General features: G+C 37.0%; 1 protein-coding gene across 1 annotated transcript in view; it reads left to right on the top strand.

Annotated features, from left to right (window-relative positions):
* Positions 1-597: 597 nt before the first annotated feature.
* The window catches only part of golga7bb (golgin A7 family, member Bb), a 40888-nt gene continuing 26655 nt past the window's right edge, over positions 598-14830 (top strand). The window contains exons 1-2 of the mRNA XM_061949057.2: positions 598-708; positions 11090-11215. Coding sequence (XP_061805041.1) covers positions 697-708; positions 11090-11215 — 138 coding nt within the window. The 5' untranslated portion in view covers positions 598-696. The remainder of the gene's footprint in view (positions 709-11089; positions 11216-14830) is intronic.

Below are 14830 nucleotides of genomic sequence, written 5' to 3'. Positions count from 1 at the left end.
AAGACCCAGGACACGCTGGGAAGACTATCTCTCCCGGCTGGCCTGGGAACGCCTCGGGATCCCCCGGGAGGAGCTGGACGAAGTGGCTGGGGAGAGGGAAGTCTGGGCTTCCCTGCTTAGGCTGCTGCCCCCGCGACCCGACCTCGGATAAGCGGAAGAAGATGGATGGATGGATGGATATATATATATATATATACACACATATATATATACACACACAAATATATATATATATATATATATATATATATATATATATATATATATATATATATATATATATATATATAAATATATATATAAGATTTTCTCACCTCTGTAGACAACACTGTACTTTACCTCTGGTGTGTACATTACTTTACGTCATATACTGTAGCGTGCTGGCACAGTCTGATTGGAAGTGCTATGATCTTCCAAAAACACCATGACTGTCTTACACTGTCTATCAGTCATAATAATAAACATAACATAACCTTCATTTCTTGCAAAATACTTGAATGAAAACCTAACACACACACACTCTCTCTCTCACACACACACACACACACACACATATAAATCCCAACAAGCGCATGCTCGCGCCAGCACACACACTGCTGTCTTCACCCGCCAGGCTGCGTGAGCCGCACTTCCAACCACACGAGCAGACGCGTGTCATCTTCCACGCGGGACACATTCCACATCCACGGCAGCAACATGGCGACTGAGGTGAGACATGCTTCTTCTTCTTCTTCTTCTTCAGCGTGTCGGCAGACAAAAGTCACACTTGTCCTGACGTTACTGCTGCATGCTGAATGATTGATGACTGCCTGTGCGTTTGTTGTATTGATTATTATGGGATCTTGTTTGCATGTTTGTGAGGGCATCTAATTGAGGGCACTGATAAAGGTGGGCTATCAGCACCATGGACAGGGGCGGTCTCACTCTTCTCCAATGCAGCATATTGAAAGTCATTGCTGCCATATTTTCCATTCATATATAATGTTAGTGAATGCAGTTGGCATTATTGTATGTATATATATATATATATATATATATATATATATATCCATTTTCTACCGCTTGTCCCTTTTTGGGGTCGCGGGGGGTGCTGGAGCCTATCTCAGCTGCATTCGGGTGGAAGGCGGGGTACACCCTGGACAAGTCGCCACCTCACCGCAGGGCCATCACAGATAGATAGACAACATTCACACACACATTCACACACTAGGGCCAATTTAGTGTTGCCAATCAACCTATCCCCAGGTGCATGTTTTCGAAGGTGGGCTATCAGCACCATGGACAGGGGCGGTCTCACTCTTCTTCAATGCAGCTTATTTAAAGTCATTGGTGGCATATTTTCCATTCATATATAGTTGGCATTATTGTATAAATGCTATGAGGATATACATATATATATATATATATATATATATATATATATATATATATATATATATATATATATATATATATATATATATATATATATATATATATAGCTGAGATAGGCTACAGCGCCCCCCGCAACCCCAAAGGGAATAAGCGGTAGAAAATGGATGGATGGATGGATATATATGGTATGCTCACCGGACACAACATTAGGTACACCTGCAGAATCTCATTCTGCCTTTATTATAAAGAGTTTGATACTTTTACTAAATGTTTATTCGTGTAGTTGTAGTTTGCATAATGTTGATAATTTGCTTCTCTTATGTCACTAAATACATCTCAGTGTGATTCGGTCCTGTACGTTTGCACACATTCGATCTCATTACTGTACGTTGTGCAGGTGTAGTTAAGTGGAAACATCCTGTGCCCTTGGTGATGTCACGTTCAAGCACGGCCGCCTCAGTTGCTGTAATAATGACTTCGGGTTAGCTGCATACGCCGACCTTACTGTGCACGCAGGTGTCATATACAGTCGCGATCAAAAGTTTTCATACACTTGTAAAGAACATAATGTCATGGCTGTCTTGAGTTTCCAATAATTTCTACACCTCTTATTTTTTTGTGATAGAGTGATTGGAGCACATACTTGTGGGTCACAAAAAACATTCATGAAGTTTGGTTATTTTATGAATTTATTATGGGTCTACTGAAAATGTGACCAAATCTGCTGGGTCAAAAGTATACATACAGCAATGTTAATATTTGGTTACATGTCCTTTGGCAAGTTTCACTGCAATAAGGCACTTTTGGTAGCCATCCACAAGCTTCTGGCAAACTTCTGGTTGAATTTTTGACCACTCCTCTTGACAAAATTGGTGCAGTTCAGCTAAATGTGTTGGTTTTCTGACATTCTGACACGTTTAAGTCAGGACTTTGGGACATCACATGGGCAAAGATAAGACCTTCTGGAGGAAAGTTCTGTGGTCAGATGAAACAAAAATTGAGCTGTTTGGCCACAATACCCAGCAATATGTTTGAAGGAGAAAAGGTGAGGTTTTTAATCCCAGGAACACCACACCTACCGTCCAGCATGGACGGTATACTATATAGTATACTATTATACTGTGGGCCTGTTTTGCTGCCAATGGAACTGGTGCTTTAAATGGGACAATGAAAAAGGAGGATTACCTCCAAACTCTTCAGGACAACCTAAAATCCTCAGCCCAGAGGTTGGGTCTTGGGCGCAGTTGAGTGTTCCAACAGGACAATGACCCCAAACACACGTCAAAAGTGGTAAAGAAATAGCTAAATCAGGCTCAAAGGAAGGTTTTAGAATGGCCTTTCCAAAGTCCTGACTTAAACGTGTGGACAATGCTGAAGAAACAAGTCCATGTCAGAAAACCAACAAATTTAGCTGAACTGCACCAATTTTGTTAAGAGGAGTGGTCAAAAATTCAACCAGAAGCTTGTGGATGGCTACCAAAAGTGCCTTATTGCAGTGAAACTTGCCAAAGGACATGTAACCAAATATTAACATTGCTGTATGTATACTTTTGACCCAGCAGATTTGGTCACATTTTCAGTAGACCCATAATAAATTCATAAAAGAACCAAACTTCATGAATGTTTTTTGTGACCAACAAGTATGTGCTCAAATCACTCTATCACAAAAAAATAAGAGTTGTCGAAATTATAGTAAACTCAAGACAGCCATGACATTCTGTTCTTTACAAGTGTATGTCAACTTTTGATCGCGACTGCAGATAAGTTGTGCCATATGCTTGCAGTACTGTACACAGCAATGTGGAAGAATGTCAATGAAATGGCTTTGGCCCCATAAATTATAAATGGCAAGTTGAAGTATTTTGTACCTGATACTTCATCTCCTTGTTGTTCATAGTATAAATATTAGATACTGTCCCAACTCTTGATATGCACTGTACTCTACACCAAATGGCCCATTTATGTGTATAAAAAATAAATACAAACAGCATTACTTTTCAGGTCTGATACAAGAACTGTATTTAAAAATATATATATTTAGAACGATAATGTGGAGTTTTGATTGGCACGGTGAAATAGGTGTTAATTTAACAATATTGTGTTGAGGGTTAACCATGCAGACCTCATTGATGTGTTGTCACTAGTGTTGTCCCGATATCAATATTTTGGTACCGGTACCAAAATTATTTCGATACTTTTAGGTACTTTTCTAAATAAAGGGAACCACAAAAAATTGCATTGTTGGCTTTATTTTAACAAAAAATCTTACAGTACATTAAACATATGTTTCTTTTTGCAAGTTTGTCCTTAAGTAAATTAGTGAATATACAAAACAACTTGTCTTTTATTAGTAAGTAAACAAACAAAGGCTCCTAATTTAGCTGCTGACATATGCAGTAACATACTGTGTGAATTACTAATCTACTTGTTAATTTACTGTTAATATCTACTTACTTTCTCTTTTAACATGTTCTATCTACACTTCTGTTAAAATGTACTTTTCAAAGGCGGTATAGTACCGAATATGATTCATTAGTATCGCGGTACTATACTAATACCGGTATACCATACAACTCTAGTTGTCACCCTAACAAAGCCTTGAAAACCACTTTGCTTTGTCATCAATCAATCAACTAATATCCTGTATTTAACAAGGTAAAAACTCATCGGGATTCAAATGTCTTTTCCAAGAGCGACCTAGCCAAGAGGGCAGCAAAACAAACTCACATAAGTACGTATAACAACAACAAAACAGCAGTTAGAAATACAAATTACTTACAACATTGACACAAACATGTGTGATGAGTCAAAATAATATAAAAGGTGTCAGTAAAAAAACATTCCCAATAGAACTGGTTTGCCAATCCTCTAAAATGGACTGAAATTCCCCTAAAGTAATCGGTTCAGGTAACCTCAGTTCCTTTTGTAAGTCATTCCTAGACCACGGAGCAGCATATCTGAAGGCTTGTTTCCAAGATTTGTGTTGGCTCTAGGAGCCAGCATGCGGAAATAGATCATTTATGAATAGATTGTTTACATAATAATAACAACAATGATATAGGACACAGGTGTCAAACTCAAGGTGTTACCTTACGTTGTTTTAATGACAAAAATAGTGCACAGGAAGGATAGGGAAAGCTAGGGCGTATAGAGGAACAAAGCAAAAAGCACAATGATTAAGGCTGGTATAGAAAGAATCCTGATTTGCAACTCGGAACAGGTGTGTCCTGATTGCCAATTAGGGACACAAGAGAGAGTCAGCGGTCAGACAGACGTGGTAAAAAAGAGGCTACTCGGGAATGGAACAAAAACAATATGACAGAAGTTGTATTGTATTTGTCACATACGATCATGACACGGGGGCCACTTCATTTAATATGGCTTGTACATTATTACTAGGGCTGTGAATTTTTGGGCACCACACGATTCGATTCGATTCTTGGGGGTAAGGATTCGATTCAGAATCGATTCTCGATTCAAAACAATTCTTGATTCAAAATCTATACTTTTTTAATAATAATTGGATGCTAGTTCTATGAATAACTACATTCCTCCATTAAAATCGATAAACTGCTCTGATCAATTTCTATATTACTTTGTAAGAAAACTGGTTTTGTTTGATAAAACGTTTCCCAAACATTTAAAAAAGTCAAATCCAAATAAGGCATCAAGAGGAGTATCCAACACTTCTCTTTTCTAAAGTAGATCTGTACAGCAGATATGATCATTTACATCAACAATATGATTTGCATGAGTGGCTGGAATATATATATATATATATATATATATATATATATATATATATATATATACATATATATATATATATATATATATATATATATATATATATATATATATATATATATATGTCTCCCGGCTGGCCTGGGAACGCCTCGGGATCCCCCGGGAGGAGCTGGACGAAGTGGCTGGGGAGAGGGAAGTCTGGGCTTCCCTGCTTAGGCTGCTGCCCCCGCGACCCGACCTCGGATAAGCGGAAGAAGATGGATGGATGGATGGATGGATATATATATATATATATATATATATATATATATATATATATATATATATATATATATATATATATATATATATATATATATATATATATATATATATATACTGTATATATATATATATATATATATATATATATATTATTTTTTGGGGGGGAATTTCAGTCCATTTTAGAGGATTGAAAACCCATTTTAGAGGATTGAAAATCCGTTTTAGAGGGTTGAAAACCCAGTTCTATTGGGCATTGTAATTGTTTTCAAATTGTTTTTTAATTTGTACAAATTTAATGTTGTCAAAAAAAACTAAAGATTTTCAGATTAATTGCGATTTTTATTTGTAATGATTGTTAATCGATTAGGGAAAAAATAAAAAGATTAAATTAAAAAAAAAAAAATAAAAAAAAATATATATATATATATATATATATATATATATATATATATATATATATATATATATATATATATATATATATATATATTGATTAGGGGGGGAAATAAAAATAATTTAAAAAAAATATATATATATATATATATATATATATATATATATATATTTTATTATTTTTAATTTTAGGGGAAAAAAATAATTTAATAATAAAAATATATATATATATATATATATATATATATATATATATATATATATATATATATATATATATATATATATATATATATTATTATTTCCCTAATCGATTAACAATCGTTACAAATAAAAATTGCAATTAATCTGAAAATCGTTTGGTTTTTTTGACAACATTACATTTGTACACATTAAAAAACAATTTCAAAACAATTACAATGCCCAATACAACTGGGTTTTCAATCCTCTAAAACGGACTGAAATTCCCCCAAAGTAATCGGTTCAGGTAAACTCAGATCCTTTTGTAAGTCATTCCAAGACCACGGAGCAGCATATCTGAAGGCCTGCGAAAAGGTTGCAAATTATAAAGCAATTTCTGGCTAAATGTATTTGTTATTTCAATTTTCACCTAAAAAGTTATCTCCTTTAATATTATCTGATCATGCGACGAAGCATTTTTTTCATATATATTTGTTTAATCATCACTAAACCTTGACTTATGTTATGATTTGACTTATGATTTCAGAGCAAATTATCCATCAATATGTTTCTAAAACATGTAATAATCAAAAATAATTAGTAATAATCAATATTGTAATATATATTATATAATAATAATAATCATAATGAAAATAAATAGAAAAATGTGTAACAAGGTTATTGATGTTTATGTTCATATATATTCACTTTTACAAGCAGCCCTAATTGTGACGTGGCCTTTCATAAAAAAAACAAGTTTTACACCCCTGACTACTACAGTACTTCTAATACTGATAATACTCATAAATTATAATAATAATAATTTATTAAATTAAATTCCACATGAAAAAGCAATAAACCTGTGTTTAAGTGTTTGTCATTTTTTGTAATACTGTGCGAGTTGAAATAAATGATTATAAGAGTGCGCAAGATAACATTTCAGTGGTACAAATGACTATTGCAAATGAGAAAAGGTTAAAGGAAAATAATCTGTCCCATGGTTGGCTTTACGTGCTGCAAGGATGAGTTTCACCATTTGAAAAAATGACATTATGCAACTCCGCCATCAGCAAACTTTTTTTCTTTTTCTTTTTTACATTGTTAAACCATCTTTTACCGCACAGTATTTTCTTCACATATCAGACACAAATGTCTGCAAAAGACCTATGCAATATTTAAATGAACTTGACTCTTGGCTCTCTTCTTGTCGCCGTGATAAATGATGCGCTTGTTTTCCACCGCGTTGTTGTTAATTGCTTCTATTAATAGAGCAACATGTTCATTATGATGAGCAGGGGGAGGCATACCGAGGTGGAAGTCTGACGGAGCAATCTAGCGACTGTGACTGTAAGTTCTGTGCTGTTAGCAGACTAAAATAGAGGCGTGGATTCTATTCCTGGTTGTCAGTGAAACAGCGCGTACAGTATGGAGAAGAAAAGTACTCGGCCTGCTTATGTAGAAATGACAGCAAAGCCCACCTCCCAAAACTAACATTTCACTTTATTTTGGTTAAAAGAGAGGTTAAAATTTTTAAAAGGTGTCGCAAAGCATGCTCACTCTTGTGAGCGGGAGTGCTTCCAGTTTCCCAGCATGCTTTGCGGCATTTGTTTTGCAAAAAAGTAGCTAAAGTTACGTGTTTGGATAGAGTTAAAATAATGTTCTTTATTATTCCTATAGTGGTCGTTGGCCTCTGTGTCGTTTTCCTACCATTTGGTGTTCGCACCGTGATTGTTGCCGGCCACTTGAAAATTGTGTGGCAGACCACGTAAAATGAGTTGGCAGGTCACATAAAATGAAGTAGCAGGCCACGTAAAATTAGTTTGCAGGTCACATAAAATTAGTTGGCAGGTCACATAAAATGACGTAGCAGGCCACATAAATGAAGTAGCAGGCCATATAAAATTAGTTGGCAGGTCACATAAAATGAAGTAGTAGGCCACCTTTAATTAGTTGGCAGGTCACATAAAATTATGTAGCAAGCCACATAATATTAGTTAGCAGGCCACATAAATGAGTTGGCAGGTCACATAAAATGAAGTAGCAGGCCACGTAAATTAGTTTGCAGGTCACATAAAATTAGTTGGCAGGTCACATAAAATGAAGTAGCAGGCCATATAAAATTAGTTAGCAGGTCACCGAAAATTACGTCGCAAGCCACATAAAATGAGGTGACAGTTCACATTAAATGAAATAGTGGGCCACATAAATAAGTTGGCAGGTCACATCAAATGAAGTAGCAGGCCATATAAAATGAAGTAGCAGGCCACATAAATTTAGTTGGCAGGTCACAAAAAATGATGTAGGAGGGCATGTAAAATGAGGTGATAGGTCACATAAAATGACATAGCGGGCCACATAAATGAGTTGGTAGGTCACATCAAATGAAGTAGCAGGCCACATAAAATGAAGTAGCAGGCCACATAAATTAGTTGGCAGGCCACATAAAATGACATAGCAGGGCATGTAAAATGAGGTGACAGGTCACATAAAACGACATAGCAGGCCACATAAATGACGTGACAGGTCACATAAAATGAAGTAGCAGGCCACATAAATTAGGTGGCAGGTCACATAAAATGAAGTAGCATGCCACATAAAATGAAGTAGCAGGCCACATACAATGAAGTAGCAGGCCACATAAATTAGTTGGCAGGTCACATAAAATGACGTAGCAGGGCATGTAAAATGAGGTGACAGGTCACATAAAATGAAGTAGCAGGCCACATAAATTAGTTGGCAGGTCACATAAAATGACGTAGCAGGTCACATAAAATGAAGTAGCAGGTCACATACAGTGAAGTAACAGGCCACATAAATTAGTTGGCAGGTCACATAAAATGACGTAGCAGGGCTTGTAAAATGAGGTGACGGGTCACATAAAATGACATTGCGGGCCACATAAATGAGTTGGCGGGCCACATAAATGAGTTGGCAGGCCACATACAATGAAGTAGCAGGCCACATAAAATTAGTTGGCAGGTCACATAAAATGACAGAGCAGGCCACATAATAGAGTTAGCAGGTAACATATAATGAAGTAGCAGGCCACATAAAATGAGGTGGCGGGTCACATACAATGACATAGCATGCCACATAATTGAGTTGGCAGGTCACGTAAAAAGAAGTAGCAGGCCACATAAATTGAAGTGGCAGGTCACATAAAAAGACATAGCAGGCCACATAAAATGACATAGCAGGCCACATAAATGACTTGGCAGGTCACATACAATGAAGTAGCAGGCCACATAAAATTAGTTGGCAGGTCACATAAAATGATGTAGCAGGGCACATAAATGACATAGCAGGCCACATAAAATGAGATAGCAGTTCACATAAAATGACATAGCAGGCCACATAAATGACTTGGCAGGTCACATACAATGAAGTAGCAGGCCACATAAAATTAGTTCGCAGGTCACATAAAATGATGTAGCAGGGCACATAAATGAGTCGGCAGGTCACATAAAATGAAGTAGCAGGCCACATAAAATGACATAGCAGGCCACATAAAATGACATAGCAGGCCACATAAAATGACATAGCAGGCCACATAAAATGATATGGCAGGTCACATAAAATGACTTAGTAGGCCACATAAAATGAGATGGCAGGTCACATAAAATGACATAGCAGGCCAGATAAATGACTTGGCAGGTCACATACAATGAAGTAGCAGGCCACATAAAATGAGGTTGCAGGTCACATAAAATCACATAGCAGGCCACATAAATTGAAGTGGCAGGTCACATAAAGTGAGGTAGCAGGTCACATAAAATGAGTTGGCAGGTCACATAAAATGACGTAGCAGGGCATGTAAAATGAGGTGACAGGTCACATAAAATGAAGTAGCAGGTCACATAAAGTGAAGTAACAGGCCACATAAATTAGTTGGCAGGTCACATAAAATGACGTAGCAGGGCTTGTAAAATGAGGTGACGGGTCACATAAAATGACATAGCGGGCCACATAAATGAGTTGGCGGGCCACATAAATGAATTGGCAGGCCACATACAATGAAGTAGCAGGCCACATAAAATTAGTTGGCAGGTCACATAAAATGACAGAGCAGGCCACATAATAGAGTTAGCAGGTAACATAAAATGAAGTAGCAGGCCACATAAAATGAGGTGGCGGGTCACATACAATGACATAGGATGCCACATAATTGAGTTGGCAGGTCACGTAAAAAGAAGTAGCAGGCCACATAAATTGAAGTGGCAGGTCACATAAAAAGACATAGCAGGCCACATAAAATGACATAGCAGGCCACATAAATGACTTGGCAGGTCACATACAATGAAGTAGCAGGCCACATAAAATGATGTAGCAGGGCACATAAATGAGTCGGCAGGTCACATAAAATGATGTAGCAGGCCACATAAATGACATAGCAGGCCACATAAAATGAGATGGCAGGTCACATAAAATGAAGTAGCAGGCCACATAAAATGACATAGCAGGCCACATAAAATGAGATGGCAGGTCACATAAAATGAAGTAGCAGGCCACATAAAATGACATAGCAGGCCACATAAAATGAGATGGCAGGTCACATAAAATGACATAGCAGGCCACATAAATGACTTGGCAGGTCACATACAATGAAGTAGCAGGCCACATAAAATGAGGTTGCAGGTCACATAAAATTACATAGCAGGCCACATAAATTGAAGTAGCAGGTCACATAAAGTGAGGTAGCAGGTCACATAAAATGAGTTGGCAGGTCACATAAAATGACGTAGCAAGCCACATAAATGAAAAGGCAGGCCAGATGAAAAGAAGAAGCAGGCCAGATAAAGTGACATGACCGGCTCGATCAAGCCAGCGGGCCTCTTGTTTGACACGGGTGTTTTAGGGGTCCTGTCCCTCTATTGAAGACCTGTGCTGGAGAGGGCAAGCATTCAGGTCAACAGGAGGGTGAGTTCTCTAACTCTCTATAAGCTGTCAGTGGAATAAAACCCTCAAAGTGCTGTTCTTAAGAGGCATGGATGTTACTGCTAGTGGGCCAAGTGCTGGTGAAAGGTGAAGAGAAGAGTGCTGTCAGTGCACTTCAAAGCTCACATGGTTAACTTGGCCTTCAACCACTTTGTTTATCTTTGTTCGTCAATCCCTTTTGTCTCGTTGTTTGCAGTTCCACAGCCTCCAGGAGATGAGGCGCAGTGCTTCCCTGGTGATGAAGGTCTTCATCCAGAGAGACTACAGCGAGGGAACCGTCTGCCGCTTCCAGACCAAGTTTCCCTCGGAGCTCGACAACAGGGTGAACAAACAGTCACAAAATGTCACACTCCTTCACAAATGTCTTACAGTCGTCCTTCACCACACATTCCCATCGTGGATTCAAATTTAAAAAAAGTATAGTCCGTGTACTCTTGTCCTAATTCTGCATTTTCAAGAATAAGCATGGCAAAATAATCTAAAAACATCAATGCTAAAGTAGTGTTTGCCACTAAAGGAGACCAAACCCATCACATCACGCTGTTCAGTATCGTGGCCACTGATTGGCTCAGCCTCAGGGAGCATGACTGTTAGAAGAGTGTAAAGATGACAATGTAGGTGTTATTTCATGTCAAGGGAGCTCTTTTTGTGTTATAAACAGTGTTGGGTTAGTTACTGAAAACCAGTAACTAGTTACAGTTACTAGTTACTTTATTTCAAAAGTAACTCAGTTACTAACTCAGTTACTTACACCAAAAAGTAATGCGTTACTGTGAAAAGTAACTATTTAGTTACTTCTTCTACTTTTTGTTTTTAAAGCTCCCATTAATGCCCTTTTAGCCTTCATTTTAGTACTGTTATTGCACTGGAGAATAATACAATCTGTTGATCAACTTGACATGCATTTGCATCACTGAACTCTGCTAAGCAATGTGCTCTACATACAACACACAAAGACAAAGATATGTTTCAAAGGGCCAATTTATTTCAGGCCAGAACAAATTGACAAAACTATTTTAAATAGCTGCAACATAACATACATAAGTAACAAACAGCATAATAACACTAACACTAACCACGTTAAACCCAGATTCCAAACTAACAAAGGTCTTAACTCATTGTCTTTCTATGCCACTTCAATATGGAATCCACTCCCAACAGGTGTAAAGTAAAGGGCATCTCTATCCTCCTTCAAAACCGCACTAAAAGAACATCTCCAGGCAACTACAACCTTAAACTAACACCCTCCCTTCCACATAATACCTCTTCGGATTGTAAATAATCAAATGTAGACATTTTTTCTTATACTTTCTGATCTCTCTCTCTGTGTCCACTACTTGCTATACATATCCTACCAAGTCAGTCCTACACTGTTTCAATGTCCATTTCTCTGATGATGCAATTGTTGATGCTGATTGTTGATGACAGAAGTGTTGATACCAACCACACCTAACCCCCCGTCTTCCATATCCCACACCCCAGATTGTAAATAATTCAATGTATATACCCTGATGATTATCTTGTGTGATGACTGTATTATGATGTTAGTATATATTTGATAGTATATATCTGTATCATGAATCAGTGGACCCCGACTTAAGCAAGTTGAAAAACTTACTGGGGTGTTACCATTTAGTGGTCAATTGTACGGAATATGTACTGTACTGTGCAACATACTAATAAAAGTTTCAATCAATCAATCAATCAACAACATAGCTGTAAAGCTGGCTTCACCTAAGGAAGGCACACGTGACATACACAAAGCCTAACCAGGCAGATTTGAATTGTTGTTTTGGGCAGTAGACGGGATCTTTGATCCAAGACACAACTTACATTTAACTAAAATTGTGCTCGACAAAAGAAAAGAAGGGAGAATATCTCATACTTGCCTCTCCCCGGGACAACCATTCTCTCAAATTTCTCCCGATTTCCAGCCGGACTTAAGGCACGCCCCTCCAGGTCCGTGCGGACCTGAGTGAGGACAGCCTGCCGTCACGTCCGCTTGGCCAACCAAAAAGTAACCACAGAACACTATACCGTATAGTCGTATAGTGTTCTGTGGTTACTTTTTTGTTGGCCAACGGTTATTATTGCGCACCCCCCTCCCCTCCACCCCCCCCCCCCCCCCACAGCGATTTAACTGCATTTCTAAAGTCCAGTACAAAAGCTCATTTTAGAATTGTTTTAACATTAATGATGCACACTTTTGATTTACAGTAGCCCCCCTTTTATCTTATATATATATATATATATATATATATATATATATATATATATATATATATATATACTAGGGATGTCCGATAATGGCTTTTTGCCGATATTCCGATATTGTCCAACTCTTTAATTACCGATACCGATATCAACCGATATATGCAGTCGTGGAACCAGGTATGGTGAAGATAAGGTACTTTTTAAAAAAATTAATAAAATAAAATAAGATAAATAAATTAAAAACATTTTCTTGAATAAAAAAGAAAGTAAAACAATATAAAAACAGTTACATTGAAACTAGTAATTAATGAAAATGAGTAAAATTAACTGTTAAAGGTTAGTACTATTAGTGGACCAGCAGCACGCACAATCATGTGTGCTTACGGACTGTATCCCTTGCAGACTGTATTGATATATATTGATATATAATGTAGGAACCAGAATATTAATAACAGAAAGAAACAACCCTTTTTTGTGAATGAGTGTGAATGGGGGAGGGAGTTTTTTTTGTTGTTGGTGCACTAATTGTAAGTGTATCTTTTGTTTTTTATGTTGATTTAATAAAAATAAAAAAATAAATAAAAAAACGATACCGATCATAAAAAAAACGTTACCGATAATTTCCGATATTACATTTTAACGCATTTATCGGCCGATAATATCGGCCTGTAATATATACATATATATATATATATATATATATATATATATATATATATATATATATATATATATATATATATATATGTTTAGCTACTCTTCCACTTGAAAGTGCCTTTCCCCGTAGCCTGTGCGTAACAACCTAGTGCTAACATATTACATTACTACTTACAACAAATAGTAATCTTAGTACTCTCAACACTGGTTATCTACCCATAAAACACTTGGGCAACCTTAAGCACATTGCACGTTTTGTTTAAAATGTATCATATATCGCCATTCAGCCTGAAAATATCAGGATACCAGTTTTGGTCCATATCGCCTAGCCCTACATATGAGTAGAAAGGCCATGGACGACTACAAGACGGAACGGCACTTGTACTTCCGGTTGAAAGCACCAAACAGAAGGACTGCAGTGAGCGAACTCATCCAAAAGATGGCGCGCCATAGCACCAACAATAACACATATTTTTAGCGTCTTTGCTTGTGTGTTTTTTTGTTTGTTTGTTTGTTTTTTTAACTATTTGCATTATGCCTGTCAGCAAAAAAAAATCCACAAATTAAAAGCACCGTTTTATAAGCTGCAGGGTTCAAAGCGCAGGAAAAAAGTAGCAGCTTATAGTCCGTAATTGTGATGTGTGTGATGTGGCAAGGGACGACTGTACTGTATACTCTGAGATGTCAGGTGTCAAACTGCACTGCATCATATTACAAAACCCAAAACCAGTGAAGTTGGCACGTTGTGTAATTCGTAAATAAAACCAGAATACAATGATTTGCTAATCCTTTTCAACTTATATTCAATTGAATAGACTGCAAAGACAAGATATTTAATGTTCGAACTGAGAAACAATTTTTTTTGCAAATAATCATTAACTAAGAATTGAATGGCAGCAACACGTTGCAAAAAAAGTTGGCACAGGGGCATTTTTACCACTGTGTTACATGGCCTTTCCTTTTAACAACACTCAGTAAACGTTTGGGAACTGAAGAGACCAATTTTTTAAGCTTTTTAGGTGGAATTATTTCCCATTCTTGCTTGATGTACCGTATTTTCCGCACT

This window comes from Nerophis lumbriciformis, linkage group LG02, assembly GCF_033978685.3.
Source record: "Nerophis lumbriciformis linkage group LG02, RoL_Nlum_v2.1, whole genome shotgun sequence".
In the NCBI taxonomy this organism is placed as follows: domain Eukaryota; kingdom Metazoa; phylum Chordata; class Actinopteri; order Syngnathiformes; family Syngnathidae; genus Nerophis; species Nerophis lumbriciformis.
Note: the sequence above shows the minus strand (reverse complement) of the source record. Positions and strands in the feature narration are given on the sequence as shown.